Below are 23248 nucleotides of genomic sequence, written 5' to 3' on the forward strand. Positions count from 1 at the left end.
TTTAGCGAGGTGGAAGCACCTCCGGGGCTTGGATTTCGGAGCTGATCTAATCGCCAGGTGTGAATTCACGGCTCGCTCCTGGACGGGATGCTCACGGCGAGTTAAAGGGGTTCCGGGCAGAGCAGGAGCTTAAGGCCTCTCCCTCCGCTCACATCCGTCTCCCCGCGCATCCACCCCATGCTTCCATCCATCCATCCACCGACCGCACGCTCCACGCTCCAGCAGAAGCCATTAGGAATGACAAAGCACCTTTTTGTTTTAAAGATGGGTCCCGGGAGCAGCAGGCAAATTGCCTGGTTCATGCATAATAAACCAGGCGTGGAAACACACAAAGTAATAGGCTGCGTTTGTAGGGAAACAGAATCATTAAGCGAGCCCGTTCGCGGCCTTGGCTGGGAGAAATAAAGCGCAGCGAGGCCGGGTGCGGAGGGGCTGCCAGCGCCTCCCCTGCCCCTCTTGGCAGCGGCTCCTGCTGAAAGCTCGGGCGAAAAAAAATAGGTCGGCGGAGGCAGCGCGGGGTGTGCTGCGGCTCGGGACCCCCCCCCCCCAGTCCCTCATCCCCCCCAGCCCCGCTGGCAGAGCCCCCCCCCCCCCCCGAGATAGATGCTACAAAGGCAAACCGCAGCCCCCTCTTTTTTTTTTTTTTTTAACATTTATATTTATAATATATATATAAAAAAATTAAATATATATAATATATCGTGTTTAAGACTAAAAATATAGTACATAATATTTAAAAAAAAGGAAAAGGACAAATAAAAAAATGGTGGCTTGGGGGGCAGGGGTCACAGATACGTGTCTCTAGGGGGGGGGTCTAAAACAGCCTGTGCTAGGAGGGGACCCGCTCGCCCCCGCGCCCCGGGGTGCCGCCGCCTGGCCTGGGGCTCCCTTTGGGGCTCGGACGTGGCTGGGGGGGGGGGGGGGGGGGGGCCCGATCCCGCTCCCCTGCCCCGGGGAGTTGAGTTTAAAGCTTCAGCTTGGCTTCGGGGCCGGCGGGACGCTATTGCTATAGACGGTGGGGGTGCAGCATCTGGGGCGACAGCCGGGGTTAAGTCAGGCACCATCACAAGAAATGGCACGCGGGCCGGCCGGGGTGGGGTGGGGGGGCTCAGGCTGGGTCGGGTTCAGCACCGTCCTGACAGTACCTTTGGGGTCGAGGTTAAACCCGATGGGGACGGGAAGGGGGGGAAAATGGGGACCCCCCCCCCCCTCCGTGCCGTGCCCCTTCCTTCCCGAACCGTCCTGCGGCCGAATCGTACCTGCTTGCCGCGGGGCCGGCTCCGCAGCCAGGAGGAAGAGGAGGAGGAGGAGGCTCTGCAGGATGGGGGTCACCGAGCTCGCCCCGATCCCCACGGCAGAGCCAGGCAGGCAGGGAGGGTGCTTCGTACCTAATCCCAGGGGCCCACGGGGACCCCCCCGAGTCTGGTGGGTACCGGTACCGAGAGCTGGGCTGGGTAGGAAGCAGCTGGGAAGCCCAAACCCCCCCCTAAACCTCCCCAGCATTGAGCTCACAAAGTGCCCCCAAAACCCCTCGTGCCCCAGCCAGAACCCGGCTCCCTGCTCCTGAGGGAATTGGGGTCCCCCTTGTTCTGGGGTCCTGCTTGTTCTGGGGTCCCACTTGCTCCGGGGTCCCCCTTGTTCTGGGGTCCTGGTGCCCGTCTGGGGACTGAAATCCTTCGCCCAGCCTCGGGGTGCAGCAGCTGCCCCTATCCTACATCCCTGTAATACATTCACTGAGGGCTCCCCGTCCCCTTGGCATGGGGGCGTTTTTGGGGGCTCGCCGTACCGAGACCCCCAGGGTGAGCGGGGTGCCCCCTGCTCACCGGCTCGGGGCAGGGTGGGAGCGGGGGCTTTGTGGGACGGACGGACGGACGGAAGGACGGGAGGGAGCCGGCCCCGAGCGTGGGCCGACCCCAAAAGTCAAGGCACAGGGAACGGGAACAGGCTGGGCTGGGGCATTTTGGGGAGAAAACAGAAGCCAGGCGCGGTCCTTACGTCCGCGGCCGCATGTGTGCCGTGGGACGGGTGGCGCTGGCCGGGGTGTGCGGGGCTGAGCCCCCATCGGGGAAGGCTCCGGGCTCCCCCCTCCTTCCCAGCCGAGCCGGGAATGGGGAAAGGGGGCCGGGACGGGGGGCACGGGGCCAGGGGGAGGACGCCCCGCGCCCCTTTGGGAAGGTACCGCGAAGACAACCGCTATCCCAGCGGGGAGTGGAAGCTCGAAGAGAAGGGACCCGGCGCACGGAGAAGCGGGGCGAGGGGGGGTCAGGATGAGCCCCTGAATATCAGGGGACAGTCGCCGGGGCCCCGCCGCCCGCCGCCCCCCACCCCTAGACGTGCGTCTGCATCCGCTGCTGGAAGCGCTGCCCGTAGTCCGAGTGCTGGGAGGTGTAGGAGAAGCGGGTGGCGCTGGCGTACTTGCCCATGGGGTCGTAGGCGTCGTAGGGCGCCCGCTCCAGGCTGGGGGGCTGCCCGTAGCCCAGCCGGTAGCCACCGTAGCCGCCGCCGGCCGGGAAGGCGGCGTGGCCCCCGTAGTTCTCGTAGGAGAGCTGGCTGGCCGTCTCGCCCCCCGCCGTGCCCGGGGGAGCCCCGGTGCCCGCGGCCGCCTCGGCGCTGTAGTCGGACGCGGGGCCGCGGCTGTAGGTGTTGAGCTGCGCGTAGCCGCTCGAGTGGGACAGGCGGGAGGGGGGCCGCGCCTCGTAGCGCCCCGGCCCCGGCGTGCGGTAGTCGGCGTACAGGACGGTGCGGGAGGCCGGGCGGTCCTCGTGGGCACGGACGTTGTAGTAGCCGTTGGTGGGGTCCTGCGGGGATCGGGGGTTGGGAGGGGAATGTGGCTGGGGTGGGCTGGGCGAAGACCCGGCCCCTTCCCTCCTCCAAGCTTCCCTTTTTTCATGCCTCATTCCTGTTCTTAGCACCATTTGTGTCCTTGTCCCTATCCCCATCTCCACACCATCCTCATCCTCGTCCACATCCCCATCCCATGCCTTCCATCCCCTCCCAACCTTCTGCCATCCCATCCCCATCCCAACTCCATTCCATCCCATCCCATCCTATCCAATCCCCGTCGCCATTCCCACCTCATCCCCATCCCCATCCTAATCCCATCCCCTATCCCCACCCCATCCCATCCCATCCCATCCCATCCCATCCCATTCCCATCCCCATCCCATCCCATCCCATCCCATCCCATCCCATCCCATCCCATCCCATCCCATCCCATCCCCATCCCCATCCCCATCCCCCTCCCATCCCATCCCATCCCATCCCATCCCATCCCATCCCATCCCATCCCATCCCATCCCATCCCCATCCCCATCCCCATCCCCATCCCATCCCATTCCCATCCCCATCCCATCCCATCCCATCCCATCCCCATCCCCATCCCCCTCCCATCCCATCCCATCCCATCCCATCCCATCCCCATCCCCATCCCCATCCCCATCCCATCCCATCCCATCCCATCCCCATCCCCATCCCCCTCCCATCCCATCCCCCTCCCATCCCATCCCCCTCCCATCCCATCCCATCCCATCCCATCCCATCCCATCCCCATCCCCATCCCCCTCCCATCCCATCCCATCCCATCCCATCCCATCCCCATCCCCATCCCCATCCCCATCCCATCCCATCCCATCCCATCCCCATCCCCATCCCCCTCCCATCCCATCCCCATCCCATCCCATCCCCCTCCCATCCCATCCCATCCCATCCCATCCCCCTCCCATCCCATCCCATCCCATCCCCATCCCCATCCCATCCCCATCCCCATCCCCATCCCATCCCATCCCCATCCCATCCCATCCCATCCCATCCCATCCCATCCCATCCCATCCCATCCCATCCCATCCCATCCCATCCCATCCCCATCCCCATCCCCATCCCCATCCCACCCCATCCCCATCCCCTCCCCTCCCCACCCCTCGCCCCAGGAGCAGACCTTCAGCTCGTACTCCTCGCGGGTGTCGATGGTGTCACAGCGCAGGTCCTGCTTCAAGTCCACGTCATCCTTGAAGGACTGCAGGGGAAACGGGGACAGACAGCCTCGTTCCCCCCCGCTCCCACCCGCCACGGTCCGGCAGCCCTGGCTGCGGCGTGGCCCCGCCGCGGGCTGTCCCCTACCGAGTAGATGGCCTTCATGACGCGGGTGGCGGTGGAGACGCTGGCCGTGTCCTCCTCCCGGTCCGCGTGCAGCGTCAGCGGCTCCCTGTTCACCGTCTCCACCTTGATGTCCAGCTTGCGCAGGGTGACGTCCTTGCGACCTGGGGACGCGCGGGGACGGAGGTGGCACGGAGGGGGGCACAGCCTGGCCGGTCCCCCCCCGCCCCGTCCCCATCCGCGGCGTCCCCGTCCCCCACTCACTTCCTTTCCGACGCCGGTAGAGGAAGCAGGCGAGCGCCACGAGGAAGCTGATGACGAGGATGCTGGCCCCGATGGTGGCCCCGGCGATGATGCCCACGGGCAAGACCTCTGCAAGGGACGAGGCCGCGGGGACGTGAGCCGGGGCCGGGCGGCACGGCGGTGGCCGCGGCTCCGTGTCCCCGGTACCTTTCTCCTCCAGCTGGATGATGGCGGTGCCCGGCCCGAAGCTGTTCCAGGCGGTGCAGTTGTAGTGGGTCTGGAAGTCGGCCTCCATCACGTTGTTGATGGTGAGGGTGGACAGGACCCCGCTGCCCGTGTTGGTCCTCTCCACCGTGTAGCGCTCCAGCGTCCCTGCCTCCAAAACGTTCTCCTTCCAAGCCCAGGCCTGGCGAGGGGGGCTGCGTCAGCGCCTCTCCGCGGCGCCCCCCCGGGGACGGGGATGGCGTCCCCCCTGCCCGACCGCGGTTGACTCACGATGCGGTCCGGCGGCGGCGTGCTGCCGATGAAGCACTCCACCTTGCCGCGGTCGCCGCGCGCCGCGTACTGCACCACCTCGCTCGAGATGATGGGGGGCCCTGCGGGAGGGACGGGGACGGGGATGGGGGGGGGTGTCACCAAAACCCAGCGGCACCCGGGGGTGGGGGGGGGGTCCCACCGCGGGCACCGTGCCCCCCCTGCCCCGGCCGCTCACCGTTGACGTAGAGCGTGACCTCGCGCTCGCCCACGCCGATGCGGGGCACGATGGCTTTGCAGATGTACTGCCCCGCGTCCGCCTGCGTCACCGACTTCAGGTACAGCTGGTTGCTGTTGCTCAGGACCTTGGGTGGCAGCACGGGGACAAGGGGGGGGCTCAGGAGGGCTGGCGGGGGGGGGGGGCACGGCCCCTTTTTGAGCCCCCCTCCGCGGCTCAGTACCATGTTGGATTCCTTCTTGGTCCAGGTGAGGGTCAGCGGGGGGTTGCCGGACCACATGCAGGTCAGCGTCACGTCGGAGCCGATGTCGGTGACGGTGGGCTTGGGGGCCACCATGATGCGAGGGGCAACTGGCGGGGAGAGGGGAGGGTTGGGGGGGGTGGGAGGCAGCCCTGGGGGGGCTCTCGAGGGGGTTGTTGGGGGGGCTGCCCCGCTCACAGTGCACGTCCACCAGCGTGCTGACGTTGGTGCTGCCGATGTCGTTGTGCACCTCGCAGGACACGGGCTCCGTGAAGAAGGTGTAGTCCACCTGCGTGTCGTACTTGTTCTCCTTGGCCTCCTCGATGATCACCCCCCCCTTGGCCCACCTGGGGGAGCAGAGAGCCTGGGTTCAGCACCCCCCCCGGCCCCGCACCGAGCCCGGAGGCTGTGGTGAGCCCCCCCCCCCCCAGGGTCCGCGGGTCCTCCTCACCTGTAGCCTTTGATCTCGGGGTTGGCGGTGGCCATGCAGGTGAACACGACCCGCTCGCCCTCCTGCACCGTCTGGGGCTGGATGGACAGGGTGACAGTCGGGGGATCTGCGGGAAGGCGGACGGAGCCGTCGCGGCCGCTGGGGCGGGCTCAGCGTGGCAGAGAGAGAGAAGGGGGCGAGGGGAGAATCCCCCAGCCCGGCGCAGCAACGCCGGCCCCATGTGCTGCCACCCAGGGCACGGCACGGCACGGGGGGAGAGCCCCGAAACTGCGATGTTCTTCTGGGGTGCCCGGCATCCCTGCCTGCTATGGGCGCCCACCGTCCCTGATCGATTTGGGTGCCTGGCATGCCTTCCAGAAGTGGGTGCCCACCATCCCTGATGGATTTGGGTGCCCCCCATCCCTTCCAGAAGCAGGCGCCCACCATCCCTGATGGATTTGGGTGCCCCCCATCCCTTCCAGAAGCAGGCGCCCACCATCCCTGATGGATTTGGGTGCCCCCCATCCCTTCCAGAAGCAGGCGCCCACCATCCCTGACAGATTTGGGTGCCCCCCACCCCTTCCAGAAGCAGGCGCCCACCATCCCTGATGGATTTGGGTGCCCCCCACCCCTTCCAGAAGCAGGCGCCCACCATCCCTGACTGCTTTGGGTGCCCCTCACCCCTTCCAGAAGCAGGCACCCACCATCCCTGATGGATTTGGGTGCCCACCGTGGCCGTGGACCCGGCCGGGCTGAGCCTTCCCGCAGCAGCCACTGGAGGTCGGTGTTCACCGCGCCGTCCCCAGCTGGCCCCCGCCTGCAGCCGGCGCAGCCCAGCTCCGGTGAACCCCAGCGGGCGCAACCTCGGCCCCCACCCACCCAGGCACCCTCTGGGGGACTCCAAACCACAATGCTGGGACCCCCCCGGCACCCCACAACACCCGGCACCCTGGAAGCTCCTCGCTCTGCCCCGGTGACACCCGCGTGCCGCGTCCCCGCGCCACGGCATCGTCCCCTCCGTCCCCGTCGCGGACTCACGGTGCACGTTGAGCTTGACGAAGGTTTCCTTCCCCGCCGGGACGGCTTCATTGGTGCTGCGGCAGGAGAAAACCCTGCCGATGTCCAGGTCGGTGGGGTTGATGGCCAGCTGGCTGGTCGTCGTCTCCCGCTTGCCATCAGCCAGCACCTCCTGCCAGGGAGAAGGGGACGGTGCCCGCGGTGAGCTCCGGCGCCGCGCGGGGCCGCGGCGGGGCCGAGGGAGGGGACGGGACGGCCGGTACCGTGGTGGTGACGGCTCCGTCCTGCTGGAGCCCGTCCCGGTACCAGACGATGGTGGCGGCGGGCTTGGCGCTGCGCGCCCGGCACGTCAGGTTGTACGGCGTCCCCGCGCGCAGCAGGATCTCGGGGGCTCCGTCGATGGTGGGGTCCTCGGGGGGGACTGCAGAGGGGACAGGGGACCAACTGGGGACACCGGGGACACCGGGGACCCTCCACAGCTGCCAAGCTGAGGAGCTAAAACCTTGATTTAAAACTGATTTATTAGGGCTGGGCTCTTGGGGAGAGGAGAACCGGGGGGGCTCGGCGGGGTTCGTGCTGTGCTGCAGGGACGGGTGCTGAGGGAGGGGCTGGGCTGCTTGCAGAGCGCCCCTGGGTGCTGGCTGCAATTATGCAGGTGGGAGCCGGGTGCAGGAGGAATGGCTGATGGGGACCCCCCCATCCTGGGAGCCCTCTGCCCTATCTGAGCCCCGTGCGGGGTGGGGGACACAGGGGGACCCCCCTGGGCTCAGTACCCAGCCACAGCTCCCACTCGCGCGCCTTTTATCTCCTGCCTTTCTAATGGGAATTTCAACGCCAGGGGAAGAAGGAGAAAGAGAGGGAAAAAAAAAATTAAGAAAAGCAAGAAATCCGCCCCAAAACCCCATTCATGCAACATTTCCGCTGCGGCTCCGGCATCATCTTTTTTTTTTTTTCTTTTTTTTTTTTTACAAGACACAAAAGTCAGGGAAATCAAAGTTACTGCACTCGTAGGTCCCGTAACTCAGCCACGGCGTGAATATAGATTAAGGCATTAAAGATAATGGCACAGCCAGGCTGCTGGAGGCAAGGCAAGGGGGAGGCGGCGGCGTAGGCAGCAGCAGCCTTCCCCGCGCCTGCCTGGGCTGGCTCAGGGGGTCCGGGGGGGGGCTCGGGGGACCCGGGGACAACGGGGGGGAGCCGGGCTCGCTCCTTACTGAGCACGGTGAGCTTGGCCCGGCGCGAGCGCAGCGCGGCCTCGGTCGCCTGGCACTCGTAGACGGCGTCGTCGGAGAGCTCGGCGTCGCTGATCTCCAGGTTGTACTGGCCCGAGTCGGCCGTGCCCACGATGCGGTAGCGCGGCCAGGCTGCGGGGACACGGCGCGGGGGGGTCAGTGCCGAGGGGACGGGACCCCCTGGGTGCTCCCCGTGCCCCCAGCTTCTGAGCCAGATTCGCCGGGGCTGGGGGCTTGGTCGCTGCCCGCTGCCAGCTCCGGCCGCGTGGGACACGGGCAGGCAGAGGGGATGGGGCACGTGCGGCATCCCCGGGGCATGGGGGGGTCCTCAGGGTGTGCAGGGACCTGGGCGCACGGTGCGTGCAGGACCCCAAAGTGTTCAGGGACCCCAGTGTGTGCAGGGACCCCAAAATGTGCAGGACCCCAATACATGCAGGGACCCCAATGTGTGCAAGGAACCCAGCGCGTGCAGGGATCCCTGTCCGTGCAGGGACCCCAGCGTGTGCAAGGACCCCAATATCTGCAGGACCCCAGTACATGCAGGGACCCCAGTGTGTGCAGGGACCCCAGTGTGTGCAGGGATCCCAGTGTGTGCAGGGACCCCAACGTGCGCAAGGACCCCAGTGTGTGCGGGACCCCAACACATGCCAGGACCCCAATGCATGCAGGAAGGAGCAGAGAGCAGTGCCCAGTCCCTGCCGGAGCTTGGCTACGGGACACGTGGCCCCGCTCGGGCGCATGGAGCTGGGAAATGAGGGCCGCGGCGCCGCGGGAGCCGTAACGCCCAGGAGCCTCCCACGCGGTGACACCCCCTGCCCTGCGCGGTGACGTTCCCTGAGCCTTCCCCCGGGTACCTTTGAGGCCCTGCCCCATCCCCAGGGCCAGCCCGTCTTTGGTCCATTGCACGATCCCGGAGTAGTTGAGCACCACGCAGGAGAGGACGATCCTCTGGCCGGCCACCACGGTCTGGTCCTCCGGCTCCTCCACGAACCGCGTCTGCGCCGCTGGGGACGTGGGACGGGGATCGGTGACGGCCCAGGGCACCCCACACACCAGCGCCCAGTGCTCCGTCATACCGGTGGCACCGGGCTGTGCCGGCACCAGGGAGCCGCGTGCGGCACGGCACGGCCAGCACCGGGGTCCCCAGCGCCGTCCCCAGCCCCCCGGGACGTGTCCCCGTGGTGCCGCGGCCGTCACGTGGCGAGCGGGCATCGACCGGGAGGGCAGCGGGGGGAGCGCGGGGTGCGTGTCACACGCGTGCGGCTGTGTCACATGCGTGTGCGGGGGGGCAGGGTTGGGGACCTGGGCACACCGGGGTCCCTGCCTGCTTGGGGAGCGTGGGGACAGCGGGGTGAGGGGCACTTCGCCCCCCCCTGGGGTGGCAGGGGGGGGCTGCCTCTCTCTCCCCCGTGCTCGCCTCCCCCCTCCTTGAAAGCCTCTTGCTAAAATATTCAAATGATTTCCGCTGTGGAGCGGGAGAGGGGGAGGCAGAAATCCCTTCTGGGGATGAGCGAGCTGCAGATAACGAAGCCGCTAAGTCCCCAGCCCTGCCTCCGCCTGCGTGGCCCGGCGAGGCCTGGCACGGCTCAGCACAGCTCAGCACGGCTCGGCACGGCACAACTCGGCACGGCACGGCACAATTCAGCACGGCACGGCATGGCACGGCACGGCACGGAACAACATGGCACAGTTCAGCACAGCACAGCATGGCACCACTTGGCGTGGCACAGCACGGCACGGCACGGCACAGCACGGCGCAGCACGGCCCTGCATGGCACAGCACCACGCAGCTCTGTGTCCCCAGCGTGTGCTCCGTCCCCAAGAGCCGGGCGCTCCAGCCCCCCTCTGCCTTTGATCCTGCAGCCAAAGCCCCCGGCAGCTCCCCAAACCCCCGCGCCGCTGCCGGGGAGCCCCCAGCACCCCCTGGCTGCACCCCAGCACCAGGAACCAACCCAAAAGCATCGCCCCCAGGCAACTGGAGAGACCCCCCCCCAGCCCGCACGTGGCATCGGGCATCCCCAAATCCCCAGGATGGGAGCACCCCTGGGCCCGGTACCCCAGGACCCACGGACGGGGCACCCCAGGGTGCTGAGGAAGGGGCACCCAGCCCTGCGGCCCCTCGCAGAGCCCACCGGGACCCGCGGTGACTTGGGGACGGTCACTGCTGGTGTCCCCCAGTCACATCCCACCCGCGTGGGCATCCCAAACCCCCACCCCGGGGTGCCCCCAGCCGCCCACGGGGCCCTGGGCATGGAGGGGGCGGCTGGGGACACTCGGATGTCCCCGCCCCGTGGCCCCCCCGCGGCAGCGTTTTGGGAGAGGAGCGGGAGCGGGGACAGGGGGAGGGAGGGAGATAAAGGGAAGGAGAGAATGGGAGAGGCGGGGGGAGGGATGGAGCTGGGGGGGGAATAAAAAAGCAGAGCGGAGATCAAAGAGGAAGGTGCCTGGAGAGAGGTGGGCGTGGGGGAAGATCAGAGCTGGGGAAGGGGGGGGAGGCAGCGCGGGGGGGGGCTGCGGCCGCCAGACAGACAGCGGGGACCCACGGCCAGCCCAGGGCCACCGTGGGGTGACACAGAGCGCCCGGCGGCACCCGCAGAACGCCAAAGCGGGGGGCACGGGCGTGCACATGTGCCCACGCGTGTGCAGGCGTGGGAAGAAGCCCCCCACCCTGCTGCAGGCACCCTCCTGTCCCCGTCCCCATCCCCATCCCCGTCCCCATCCCCGTCCCCGTCCCCATCCTGTCCCCGTCCCCGTCCCTGTCTCCGCCGCTGTTTAGTCTGGCGCAGGGCGACGCGGGGGGGGCTCGGCCCTGGCACAGCGAGCACCGCGCGTCCCTCGCCGCGGCGGGGCCTTGACATCGCGCCAAGGAGCCCACAAACCCCTCGCGAGGCTCCGGGGCACCGCCGCGGGGTGCCGGGCGTGCGCACCCAGCCTGTGCCCACCCGTGGGTGCTCGGGCACGCGGGGGGCTCCCGCGGAGGGACCCGGTGGGGACCGAGCCACACACCCGGCTCGGGTCTCCCTGTCTCCCTCTATTTATCAAATGAAGGTCTGATTAAGCCCTGGGGCTGGTGCTCCAATCTCCCTCTCTCTCCTCTCGCTATTAAACTCAGGGTTCAAAGAAAAGCTTTTTATTCGCGCTGACAGCTTTCAGATGGAGCTAAATCTCTCCGCGCTCGAGTTTTTTTTTCTTTTTTTTTTATTATTTTATCTCTCTCCCTCCTCCCCTTCCTCTTCTCACCGCTTTTAAATTTAAGCCTTTCCCCTTTTCCTCTTCCCAAGTTGTTCGCTTCTATTTATATTGGGGGGGGAAAAAAAAAATACACGGGGAGGAAAAAAAAAAAAAATAAAAAAAATAAAAACCACCCTCCACTGGTTTTATTCTGCGGGAGAGAAAAGAGGATTTGGCTTCCTTGTGGCCCTGCCCGGCAGAGCGGAAAGGAAGAGACGGGAGGGAGGACGGGGCCGCGGGTGGCTGCTGCAGCCGGGGCCATCGCTCTGTCCCCGTCCCTGTCCCCATCGCCCTGTCCCCGTCCCCGTCCCCATCCCTGGGACACGCTGCTGGCTGCATCCACGCCGCCGCCCGCGTCCCCTCTGCCCCCACGCTGTCACCGTGCTGTCACCGCCCCGGTGCCGGCGCCCCGAGCCACTTGTCACCCGGCACGAGGCAATGGGATGGAAAAAAAGCGCAAGCATCGCGGCCGGCCCCAAAACCACCCAGACGGCGCCACGGATGGACCTCGGGCACCGCCAGCGTGGGGAAACCGAGGCACGGGGTCGAGCGCGGCGCTCCCGGCGGTGTCGCCGCGTCCCCAAAACCGGGAGCGGGGGGGTGGGGGGACACGCAGCCCGCGGGTGCCATCCTGCCCGTGCAGCGGGCGGGTGCCGCGGCTGGCGGGGGACGCGGCGGAGCGGAGACGTGATCGACCCTGGCACTTCCCCGTCCTCCCGCCCCATCTGCCGAGGAGCAGAAGCTATTTTAGGCTCCGGCAATTTGGGGCTTTCTGCTAAAGCCGGCCGCGTCTCAGGGCAGGGACGCGGGTGGCTGGTGGAGGTGGTGGCCTCAAGGACGGAGCCCCGCGCGTGTCCCCAACCCAGGGTGGCAGCCAGGGCCCCAAACCCACCCGGGGACCGCGGGGAGCAGGGATGGGACTTGGGATGAGGCTCGGGGCAGAGGGGGCCCCGCAGCTGGGGATGCCCCCAGCCTGCTCCCACAGCGTCCCCGTGTCCCCGTGCCACGCGGGCGGGTGATGGCAGCAGGACGGGGACCCGGGTGCCAGCCCAGCCCGGCGGCACGCTCGCCCGCAGCTCGCAGCCAGCAAATTGGTATTTGCTAGAGAGGGTCCCCGTTGCCATCAACAATTTATGAGGCTGCTTCGCTGCGATTACCCCAGCAAGACAGCACTGCCCGGGAACAGCGCGAGCCGCGCGCTCTGAAAGCATCTTGGCAGGAGAAGCCGCTTCCGCTCCTTGTTTGAAGTCACTCAATGCCCTCTTCTATTTTCTTCTCCTTCCCCTTCGCTTTTTAACGCTAACGTGGCCGGGGGGTGGGTGGCGGGGACGGGAACGCTGACGGGAACGCGGTGCCAGGATGCTGGGGGACGGCAGGATGATGCTGGGGTACGGCAGGATGATGCTGGGGTACGGTGTGAGGATGCTGGGGTGCGGTGTGAGGATGCTGGGGTGCCCATCCCAATGCCAACTGCACCATTTGGGGCCAAAGCCCCAATCCGTGCCCCCTGCTCCCTTATCAGCCCCAAGCGCAACCCCATCCACTCCGCATCCAACCCATCCGACAACTTCTCCTTCCTCTAATCCCGCTCTGATTGACATTAATTGAATATTACCATCCTTTAATTCCTCGGTAATTGAATCCCGCAGCAGCTACCCTGCACCCCCTACGCCAGCATCCCCATCCCTGTCCCCGTCCCCAACCCCATCCCTGTCCCTGTCCCCATCCCTGTCCCTTGTCCCCATCCCCATCCCCGTCCCCACCCATGTCCCCGTTTTTCCCCCCCGTGGCTGCCTCCAGAGCCAGGACCCCGGCTCCGCTCCCGATCCTCCCGTCCCAGCAGGAACGGAAAGTATTTCACCACCATCATATGACGCCAGCGCATCGCTGGCACGCGCCCAGCGCCAGGCTGGGAGGCACCAGGGCGGCCGACGGAGGGGACGGGGCCGCATCCAGCCCTGCCCCTCGCCGCCATCTCGGGGAGTGGCCCCGGGGTGTCCCCAGCGTCCCCGCGGGGCTGGCACGGGGCTGGCACGGTGCTGGCGGGGGCTGCTCCGTTGCCTCTCCCCCCCTCCTGCTCCGCTTCCCGCTGCCGAAGCTGGTGGTAGCAAAGCTCTCCGGGGAAGGGATGCTCCAGTTATTTTCATTTTTTAAAAGGCAAAATTATAAAAACAAATGAGGAGGAGATCGGTTCCCCTCCTCCCCGCCGCCTTTGGGCACGCCGGGTCCCCGCCGTCCTCCCCGCGCCCTGGCCACGGTGACCTTGGCCGTGCCACCAGGCGCGGCGTCCCCGGGGGCAGCGGCACGTGGGGTGCGCACTGGGGACATTTCTGCATCGGGGACATCTGCATCAGGGACATTTCTGCATCGGGGACATCTCCGCATCAGGGACATCGCCGTGCCCCCTGTGCCACCGAAGCAGCTGGAGCGCCACCGGCTCCGCCAGCCCCCGGTGTCCCCAGCCCGCGGTGTCCCCTCGCTCCCCGCTGCTGCCGTCCCCCGCCGGCCGAGGAGCGCCGCCGCGATTGCTTGTGACACCAATCTCACAACAAATTTAGCAGCTCATTTCCCGGCCGATCAAATATTCCACCTCGATTACCTCCCGGGCAGGAGACGGGCGCCGCGCCGCCGCGCGGGCGGCCAGCACCTCCCGCCGTGTCACAGCCCATCAGTGTCACCGCGGCGGGGACGCCTGCGCTGCTGGGGACGGCAGGAGGAGGGCTGGGGGGGGGGACGGGGACGTGGCCCCACCACCCTGCTGCCCCCCCTGCAAGGCGCTGGGGGGAAACTGAGGCACGGGGAAGGCGCCTCGATAGGGGATGCGCAAGCGGTAGCGCACGGCGAGGATCTGGGGACGGCTCTGACACCCCCAAAAAGGCCACGAGCGATGGCGGAGGACCCGCAGGGACGAGGAGGAGAGGAGGCACCAGCTCGTGATGAGACACGGGGAGAAAATACGCGGCGCTGGGAACATACGGAGCAATTTTCAATTGAAACCTCGTTGGGCAGAGGCATAAATACCGGGGGAGATGACGCGGTGGAATTGGGTTCTATTTTTCGTTCCTGAGGAGCCTTAAATATTCCCCACCTAATAATAATAATACAAAAAAAATGAACTCCCGACTTACGAAACAACATATAAATTCCCCTCGTAATTACATTACTTTCAGCGCAGCAAAGATGCCAATAAAATATAAACCAGTGTTGGGCAGGGAGAGGGAGAAAATAGAGGAGCGAATAAATGAAGTGCTTTATTGCGTTATGGCAAACGAGCTGGGCTGGGGGGGGCCGCGCGGGGCCAGGGTCCCCATGGGGCCACCCCACTGTCCCTTCAGCTGCCACCGTCCTGCGTGCACCAGGGGCCTGGGGTGGGGGGTTTGGGGTGCCCTGCGGGGAGCCCCCCGGAACCCCACTTCTTCCCCACATGAACCCCAATCGTTTCCCCATGGGAAGCCCACAGCTATCCCATCGGAACCCCGTTGCCTCCCCACAGCAACCCCATTGCTGCCCCATGGGAGCTGTCTTGCTGTCCCAAGAAAATCCCGTTGCTGCCCCCCCGGATTTCCCATTGGAACCCCCCAGGCCCCCCTGGGGACACCTCTGCTGCCCCACAGCACCCGGTGCCGACCCTAAGGCGCCGTCCCGTGGCGCTCCGAGGGTTGATCCTGGCAGAACCCTGCTTCAGGGGTCCCCACGGTCCCCCCGTCCCCCCCAAGGCGATCACGCCTGCGGGACCCCGGTGTCCCCAGGAGCCCCGAGCCCCCTCCAGTGCCCCGGGGCCGGGGTCTCCGTCTCCCCCCCACCTGCCCTGCCCGGAGGCAGCGGCCGTTTGTGAGAACCCCGGCGCCTTTCTTCTGCCCTCGGCCCCTGAAAGGGGGCAGCCAGGCAGAAAGACAAAGGCTCGGAGCGCCTGGGGGGCACGGGGGGCCGGGCACGGCCGGCGGGCGCGGAGCGAGGGGCCGCAGCGGGGTGCAGCATGAGCGTGAAGGAGCGCGTGTGCAACGGCGCTGTGCATGCACGGGAGTGTGCATGGGTGTGCAAGTGCATGCACAGGAACATGTGCACGTGTGTACAAGTGTGCGTGCACCGGATGCTTGCTTGCACAGGAGTGTGTGTGTGCACGCCTGTGTGTGCACGTGTGCATGCACCAGACGCTTGCACGGGAGCATGTGCACATGTGTGTGCATGCACCAGACGCTTACTTGCACGGGAGCGCGTGCACGTGCGTGTGCACGTCCGTGTGCTCGCCCAGCAGCGTGCACGTGTGCGCACCAACTTTAACGCTTGCACGGGTGCGCGCGCCCCAGCCGTGCACGTGCAAGGCGCTACCCTTGCGTCCGCAGGAGCTGCGAGCGTGAGCGCGGGCCGTGTTCCTGTGCACACCCGTGTGCGTGTGTGTGTGTGTGCACGTGCAGCCGCGTGCACCCTCCCCGAGCTGGCCCCGCAGCGCCCATGCCGGGCTCCGTGCATTTTGGCTCAGCAGAGCGGGGCAGCCTTCGCACCCCAGCCCCTTCCTCCTCCTCTTCCTCCTCCTCCTCCTCCCCTCGCCGCTGCCCTTCGCACAAAGGCCTGGGCTGCAGATGTGCGGCCGCTGCTCCCCCCCCCACGCCGTGTTCAGCCCCCACTGGGGGGGGGGGGGGACGATGGCGGGTCCCAGGGTGCCCCCGTCCCCCCCCACCCATGGGCGAGCCGGGAGCTGGCGGCGCCTCTGCCCTCGTTATTTCCTCTTCATTTCTGGGGCTGTCAGAATTATGGAGCAGGGCTGTTTATTGGCTTGAGTTTAATTAATTTGTGTAATATCCCTGTTAGGAACAATGTCTAATTAAGACTTTTGTTTGTGTGTGCGCGCCGGGGGGAGGGGACTTCTTCTTTGGGAAAGGGGAGAAAAAAATAAAAATAAAAAAGAAAAATAAAATTCCCTAATCATTAATGGAGGGGAAAGAAATATTTAAACAGGGCTGGCACCCTTCCACCGAGCTGCTGGTAAGCGCTCTCGTTACAGATGTCTTAATGAGACATCTCTTAATAATGGGATTATCATTCACATTGAATCGGGACGAGCAGCTGGGAGCGCGAGCCTCCGGTACGGGGCCTCCGCGCCGCGGCGCGTGGGAGAGGACGGGGCAGAGCGGCCCCGCGCCGAGGGCTGGGGTACGGAGCCCCCGCCACGGACGGGACCCCCCCGGTGCCACGGGGCAGGACCAACCTCCCCCGCCCCCCCGGCCCCTTGCCCTGCCTCAGTTTCCCTATAAATAAATATCCCCGGATAAATCCGGCGTCGCCCGTGGTTCGTGGTGCTGAGCTCACGCCCTGGCAAAAGGGGGGGGGGTTCAGTGGAAACCTCGACTGGGAGGGAACGGGGTTGGATGGGGGCTGATGGGGACAGGGGGCGAGGTGTCCCCTTCAAAACCACAAGGGTTTGGGAGGGGACCCTCGTTGTCCCCCCCCACCGCATGGCCCCGCGCTCCCTTCCCCCTCTGCTCCAGAAAATAGGGGCAGCAACCTCAGCCCGCCCCGACCCCGTGGCCGCCACGAGGATTTGGGGTCCCGGGTGGGGAACTTGGGGGGGGGGGGGCTGCAGGGCACCCACCCCCCTCGCCAGCACCCCCAGGGCGGCGACACGAGGGGGTCCCGTGGGGCTTCGTGCCCGCCAAAGCCAGCTTGGCCAAATGGGGCCGACCCCAGTGCCGGGGTCCCCGTGGGGTGGCAGCTGGGGGGGGACGGGGACGGGGCCGGGAGCGCCGTGGGGGCCGCCCTGCAGCCCCCCCCCCTCGCCGCCGGCCCCTGCGAGTCCCGCAAAGGAGAAGCTGGAGCAGCCCTGGCTGCGGTCAGAGCCCAGCAATGATCCTACAAGCCTGGAATTTGAGGAATTTCCTGCCAAGGCTCTCTGGAAGAAGAGGGAGAGAAAGGAAACCCGGCGCTTAACCCTCGGCTCCCCGCGCCAGGCCCCGAGCCCGCGGCGGGCAGGGGCTGGCACCCGGGGGGGGGGGGGGGGCAGAGGCACTTTTTGGGGCGTCCCTGGATTTGGGGTGGGGGGGAGGCTGCTCCCCGCTGCTCCCCGTTCGCTTTGGGCAGGCTGCCTGCAGAGCCCCACAGCCCTCCCCGGGGCCAGGCGAGGCTCCGTGCCTCAGTTTCCCCCAAATCTCTGCCCGCCCCCCCCCCGCAGAGGCCGTCCCCAACCCTCATCACCTCCCTGTGTCCCCAGGGAGGCCACCTCCAGCCCCCACTCAGCCCCCGTCCACCCGCCGTGCCCCCCGCCCCGTCCCCAAGCCCCCACGACGCCCCCCGGTCCCCGGCCGAGCCTCGTGCACCCCAAAACACCGCGGGAGGTCGGGAACCCCCCTGGCCGCCCCGCAAAACCCCCCCCTTTCCCACCAAATCCGCCGGGAAGGGCGTTGCAAGGAGGCGAGGGAGAGGAGGCCGGGGATGCTCCGGGTGTCACCGCCCGGGGCCCGGTGCCACCAGCGGGCCCCCTCGTGCCCCTCGCACGCCCAGCCGGGCACGTGCTCCCTCGTGCACCCACGCGCGCTCCCTCGCACGCCCGCGTGCGCGGTTTTTGCTCCTTTTTTTAATTTTTTTTCTAATTTTTTTGCTTTCCCCCTCCGCCGTTCCCATGGCAACCCCCGCACGGCGCACGGCCGCTCTCGGGTTCGAAATAAAAGTTGTTTTTCCTCCCCTCCTCCTTTTTACTCCACTCTTTTCGCTTTTTTTCTCCCCCCCCCCCCCCTCACCCCCCCCCTTATTTTGATTTCCATTTGGATCATAATCCGCCCGTTGCCATGGCAGCGCTGGCAGCCCATTATGTTCCAGCCCTTGCAGAAAAAAGGCCTCGCTCCCCCCCTTTTCCCTTCCCTGCGCCTTTTTCCGAGGGTTTCGGCTCCTCGAACCCCCTCCTGCCCCCACCACCGCCGTCCCCCAGCCCCGGGCACTCTCCTGGCCGGCTCCGAGCCCCCCGCCCCGCTCCGAGCCCCCCGCCCGCACCCCGCTGCGCGCTCAGCTCCCTCCATCCCCTTAACTCTGCCCCGAGCCTCCTCCTCCTCCCGTGGGGACCCCCGGCACCCCATTGCCCCCCCCCCCCGGCCCCTTGCACGATGCCTTTTGGCTGATTTTGGCCCCCTCAACGTCAATTTTCAGCGCCGGCCGCCGCGCACCCACCCAGGCGGGGCTGCGGGTGCCCGAGGGTGCCCAAGGGTGCCGCGGTCCCGCTGCGGGCGCAGGACGGGTCCCTTTGGTGTCCCCCCCCACCACCACCACCCAGTGCCCTCCCGCGCCGTGCCCACCCCCGGCTGGGAGCAGGAGGTTATGAAAATGAGCCGTGCACCCAGGAGACTGTAATTATCTGCTAAGTGTGAAAGCTAGAGTGATTAATTAAGAGATAATAAAAAGAAAAGGAGGCTGGAGAGGGAATAACGGATGCTTTGATGATAAAACCTGAGGTAAGGCAAGCAATTAGGGGGAACCTTTACGGGGAGTTAGCGACAATCCCCCCGCCGCCCCGCGCTGCTGGGGGGCTGCGTCCCCGCCGGACGGGGCCGGCGACACCCCGCGGGGCCACCGGGGTCCCCTCCCCAGTCCTACAGGTGCAGGGGACACCGAGGGGACACCGGGGGGCTTCCTGGGGCCGTGGTGGCCCCCGGGCACCCCAGCAGGCTGGCGAGGTGGGTGCCGCAGGGCTGGGTGCGGTGGCCCCAAGGATGGGGTGAGCGGGGCGGGCGAGCACCCACGGGTGCCCGAAGGGCGGCGAGAGAGCCCAGGGCAGCCCAGGTGGGCTCTGGGCCAGGCGGGGCAGGAGGAAAGCTGGCTCGGGATTAAATCAATCTCGAATTAAAGGCCGGGGATGTAATTAATGCTGGTCGGCTCGGGTCGGTGGGGCCGAGGTGGCCGACGACCCCGATCTCACCTCCGAGAGGAGGGCGCGTGGGGTGCCGGAGGTCACCGCGGGTGGGAGGAGGGCCGCAGTTGGGGGCCCTGCAGGAAACGGGCAGGAGGCCGCTGGGACGGGAGCGGGACGGGGCCGCTGCCCCCCCCACCCCCCTGGGATGCTTCCCCGGCAGTAAACCACGGCCCCAGCTGGGGAGCGGCCGATTCAGCCCTGGCACGGGCGGCCCGGGCAAGTCCCGGCACGGGGCCGTGGCTGCCGCGGCAGGATCCGTCCCGCCGGCCCCAAAGGGCTGCCGTGGCCCCGCTGCGGGGCTGAGCCGGGGCTCGCTGTGTGCCGGGGCAGGATCCGGCCCCTTCTGCGAGGGACGTGCCGCAGGCTCGGGGCAGGACCCTGCACAAAACCGCGGCATCCCTGGTGCTCGCAAAGGGGCTTTGGGGCCCCTGGGGAGGTTGGGACCCTCCCCACCCGCCCCGCGCAGCCCCCGTCCTCCCTCCGTGCCGGTGCTGGAGCCCCATGGGGGAGCACCCGGGGGTCTCGGGCCCCCCATGCTGCCAGCCCCCTCCCCCTGCGCTCAAGCACCTTAATCCCAGGCTGCTCCGATCCCAGTTAGCCCAAACTGGGATGGCTGAAGGGCGCTGCGGGGAACAGGGAGTGCAGGGCTGGGGGTGCCACCCCAAGGTCCCCCTCACTGTGGGGCTGGGGGGACACGTGGTGACCCTTTGGGGCTCCATCTCCCCCTCCGAGGTGTTCTGGGGATGAGGGTCTGCAGGGTGGCAGGGACAATCACGGTGACCCGGAGGGGACCCTGGGGACAGCTGGCACGGGTCCGCGAGCGCTGTAGGATCACGCCGAGAGCGGCACGGGGCTTTCTGGGTGGGCAAAGCGGGCGTGCAGGGTGGCGGGGATGCCCCGAGCAACCCGAAGCCACCGGCGGCTCCTTCGCTCCCCGAACGTCCCCGGCCTCCCCCCTCTGCCCACGGAGGGGGGCGATGCCAAGCGCTGGCACCCCCCAGCCGTGGGGACCGGGGCCACCTTCCCACCCTCCCCGGCCGCCGCGCCGCGGCACGGGAGCTCTCCCGGGGGCTTTTATTACCCTGCAGCAGACGACGGTCAGCTTACACATCACATCACGCCACCGCCGCTCCGGCGGCGCGCAGGGAGCCGAGCCACCACGGCCCCGGGCGGGGAGCACGGGCAGGTGCCCGCCGCCGTCCCCAGCAGCTCCCCGTGGCCACCGAGACCCCTTTGCCTCCGCCCGGCTCCAGCGGGCAGATTTGGGGCGCAGCCCCTGCCCAGCCACCTCGTCCCGCTCCCCGGCACAAGGAGGGTGGCCCCGTGCCCCGGCACCGTCCCTCCTGCCCCATAAGTCTGGGGCAGCCCCAGGTTGCGGGATGCTGGTGCTGCACCAGGTGGTTGGCATCACCCTGGGGTGCCTGCAGGGGCACGGGGCGGGGGGACCGGAGCCCTGCACCCGCTCCCTACCCGAAAAAGGCACCAGCATGGGGGCCGGAGGGACAGGCCTGACCTCGGAGCGCCCGGTCCCGGTGCCACTCCTGCCCCTTCAGCAGCGATGCACCCAGGGGTGAGGGCTCCAAAGGCAGCGGGGCTCAGCCACGTTCCCCCGGGGCACGCAGCGAGCTCGCGGGGTCTCAGCGCAGCCCCCGCCGGCACCAGAGCCCCGGGACGAGCCCCCGCCGCCATCTCTCCGCTGTTTCAATTTCGCTGCTCTTCCTTGGGAGGGAAGAAGGGAGGGAAAGAAAAGAAAAAAAAAAAAAAACCACCACACACAACAACCCACAGAGAGAAGGAGAAGAAGAATCGCCCAGAAAATGAATAAATATTTCAATTTGAGGCGCAATCACAGCGAGTGATTGAAACGGGGGGAAGAATAATGGGTTTCATTTAGATAAGATACAGAAAATTATTTAGTGAGAAATGAAGAGTGATGAAACCCATTCAACATCTTTGTGCGAGCGGGTGTAACTCCATGAATGGCACAGACCCCCCCCCCCCCCCCCAGCACCCACACGCCTGGCTCCAGGGTGGGGGGAGCCCACCAGATTTTGCTCCCCCCCCTCTCCCCAAGCATCCCACCTTAGAGCGGGGCCGCGGCGGGGAGGCAGAAGCGAAACTTAGCGGTGGCAGGAGCGAGATGGGGACCGTGGCGGGACGGGGCCGCTCGGGGGGGGGGTCGGGGGGATGCTGGCGGGGTGCTGCCACCCCCGTCCCCGTCCCCGCAGCCCGTCCAGCTCGTCCCTGCGGCGAGGCAGAGCGCGGAGGCCGGCACGATGCACATGGCACCGTGCGGGCGCTTTTGTTCCTGGGAGGGCAGCGGAGCCCCGCGGCGCTTCCCCGAGCCCTGCGCGGGGGAGCCTGGGATCGGCCCCCCCCTCCTCACCCCCCCGGCCCCAGCCTCGGCCCTCTAAGAGGCTTTGCATGCTCCTTTTAAACCCCCCGTTCGACTCATTTTTGTTCCTGGCATCTTAGCAACGCCGCCCCCTTAATTAAAAATTAGATTGGATTTTGCAGCAGGGAAGGACCCGGAGGCCGTGCAGGGGCTGGCTCGGCGCAGGGCAATGCCCTCGAGCGCCCGGCCCCGGCCACGCGCCGGCCCCCCCTGTGCCATCTGGGGGGACACAGCGGGGGGGGGACACCCCAGCAGAGACCCCAGCAGCTCGGTGCACGCACGGTGCCCATCCCTGTGGGGCCCTGCTGGTGGTCGGGGTGGCCGGGGGGGCACCGGGGCTGTCCCCAGCTCCGCGCCCCCTGCTCTGCGTGACCTTGGCCACACGGCGCCCCGTGCCTCAGTTTCCCTCGATGGCTCCCTGTGGTCATTTGGGGGGGTCATGTAGGGACGGGGGGGGCTCGGGCGAGCCCCTGGGTTGCAGCAAGCCCCGTAAAGCGACTGGGGGGGGAAAGGGGGTGCCCCACGCTGTCCCCAGCCCCGCTCCTGAGGGCTGCCCAGGCTGGGAGCCGGGGGTCCCGGCTGCCCCCGGCGCTCGCCCCCTCTCACCGAGAGGTATCCTGGGCAGACGGACGGACGGACGGCAGTCCCCACTCGGCCAGCATCGCCACGTCCAGGCCGGGTCCCCCCCACACGTCCCCCCCTATCGTGGATCTCCCCGGTCACTGGGGGTCCCCAGAGCTGCCGGGTCCCCCCCGCCTGCCCCGGCACCGACAAAATTCCTGCGTCCGAGCGCCGCGGCCCCCCCGGACCCCATCTCCAACGGCCTCACCCCGGCTCCAGCGGGACCGGACCGGGGGGGGCCAGGACCCCTGCGGGGGGCACGGCCCCGACCGGGGCATCCAGCGGGACCGAAACCGGGGGGCCCTGCCCCGAAGCGGGCTGGGGAGGGGTGGGGGGCAGAGCCCACCCCGGGCTGCATCGGGACGCAGCAAGGGGGGGTCCATTTGCTCCCAACCCGGGGACGCGGCTCCACAGCCGGGGTCCACCAGCACGAACCCGGGGTCCCAGCCCCCGCTGGGGGGCTCCCCCAAGACCCTGCCCGGCCCCCCCCCAGCCGCGGGAGCCCCCCCCCAGGACCCAGCCGCGGGCTCCTTTGGCCGGAGCCGGGCGCATCCCAGCGGGGCGCGGCGGCACCGCGCGGGTCCGGAGCCGGGTCCCGGCCCCGGGCGGAGCCGGACCGAGCCGTGCCGTGCCCCGGGAGCCGTGCCAGGCTCTTCGGTGCCCCCGGTGCCCGGCGCTTACCTTGCCCGTAGGAGTCAGCGAGAGTCAGGAGGCAGAGGAAGAGGATCCGCATGCTCCCGTCCCGGCCGCGCTGCGGGCACGGGGCGCGGGGGGGGGCCGCTGCCCCGCCGCCCCGCTCGGCCCCGCCGCCGCTGCTAAAGCATGGCCCGGCCGGGCAGGGGCCGGGGAAGGGCCGCGGGCTTCTCTGGCTCCGCTCCGAGCCGTGCCGAGCCGCTCCGAGCCGTGCAAAGCCGTGCCGAGCCGTGCCGCGCCGCCCCGGAGTGCGCGCTGCCGGCGGGGCGGGGCCGGGCCGGGGGCGGCAACTCGGGAAAGTTGGGGAGGGGGGAGCGGGGGCGGGGGGGGCGAGAGGGGGCCCGGGCCTTGGGGGGGGGCGCGGGGGGGCGGCTTTTTGCACGGCGAGGGGGTGCGCACCCGGGGGGTGCGGCTGGACGCGCGTGGGACCTTGGAGTTGGACGAGTG

General features: G+C 67.8%; 2 protein-coding genes across 3 annotated transcripts in view; one reads left to right on the forward strand and one right to left on the reverse strand.

Annotated features, from left to right (window-relative positions):
* Positions 1-631: 631 nt before the first annotated feature.
* On the reverse strand, positions 632-23059 carry KIRREL1 (kirre like nephrin family adhesion molecule 1). 2 transcript variants are annotated; one of them, XM_080570211.1, is made up of 15 exons: positions 22790-23057; positions 8822-8971; positions 7950-8099; positions 6999-7156; positions 6757-6907; positions 5740-5845; positions 5487-5635; positions 5271-5398; positions 5048-5174; positions 4831-4931; positions 4543-4741; positions 4357-4464; positions 4117-4256; positions 3935-4012; positions 632-2798 (listed from the first exon to the last, which is right to left on the reverse strand). In XM_080570211.1, the coding sequence occupies exons 1-15, from the start codon at positions 22839-22841 to the stop codon at positions 2328-2330; spliced, it is 2268 nt and encodes a 755-aa protein (XP_080426337.1). In that variant the 5' UTR covers positions 22842-23057; the 3' UTR covers positions 632-2327. The 2 variants fall into 2 exon arrangements, with proteins under 2 accessions (XP_080426337.1, XP_080426336.1); XM_080570210.1 differs by having other exon boundaries at positions 4357-4741; positions 22790-23059.
* Positions 5460-23248, forward strand: part of COPA (COPI coat complex subunit alpha) — a 134954-nt gene continuing 117165 nt past the window's right edge. Inside the window, exon 1 of the mRNA XM_080570208.1 lies at positions 5460-5463. The gene's annotated coding sequence lies outside the window, so the exon portion shown is untranslated. The remainder of the gene's footprint in view (positions 5464-23248) is intronic.

The sequence above is a fragment of the Anser brachyrhynchus genome (assembly GCF_964034855.1).
Source record: "Anser brachyrhynchus genome assembly, chromosome: 28".
NCBI lineage: Eukaryota > Metazoa > Chordata > Aves > Anseriformes > Anatidae > Anser > Anser brachyrhynchus.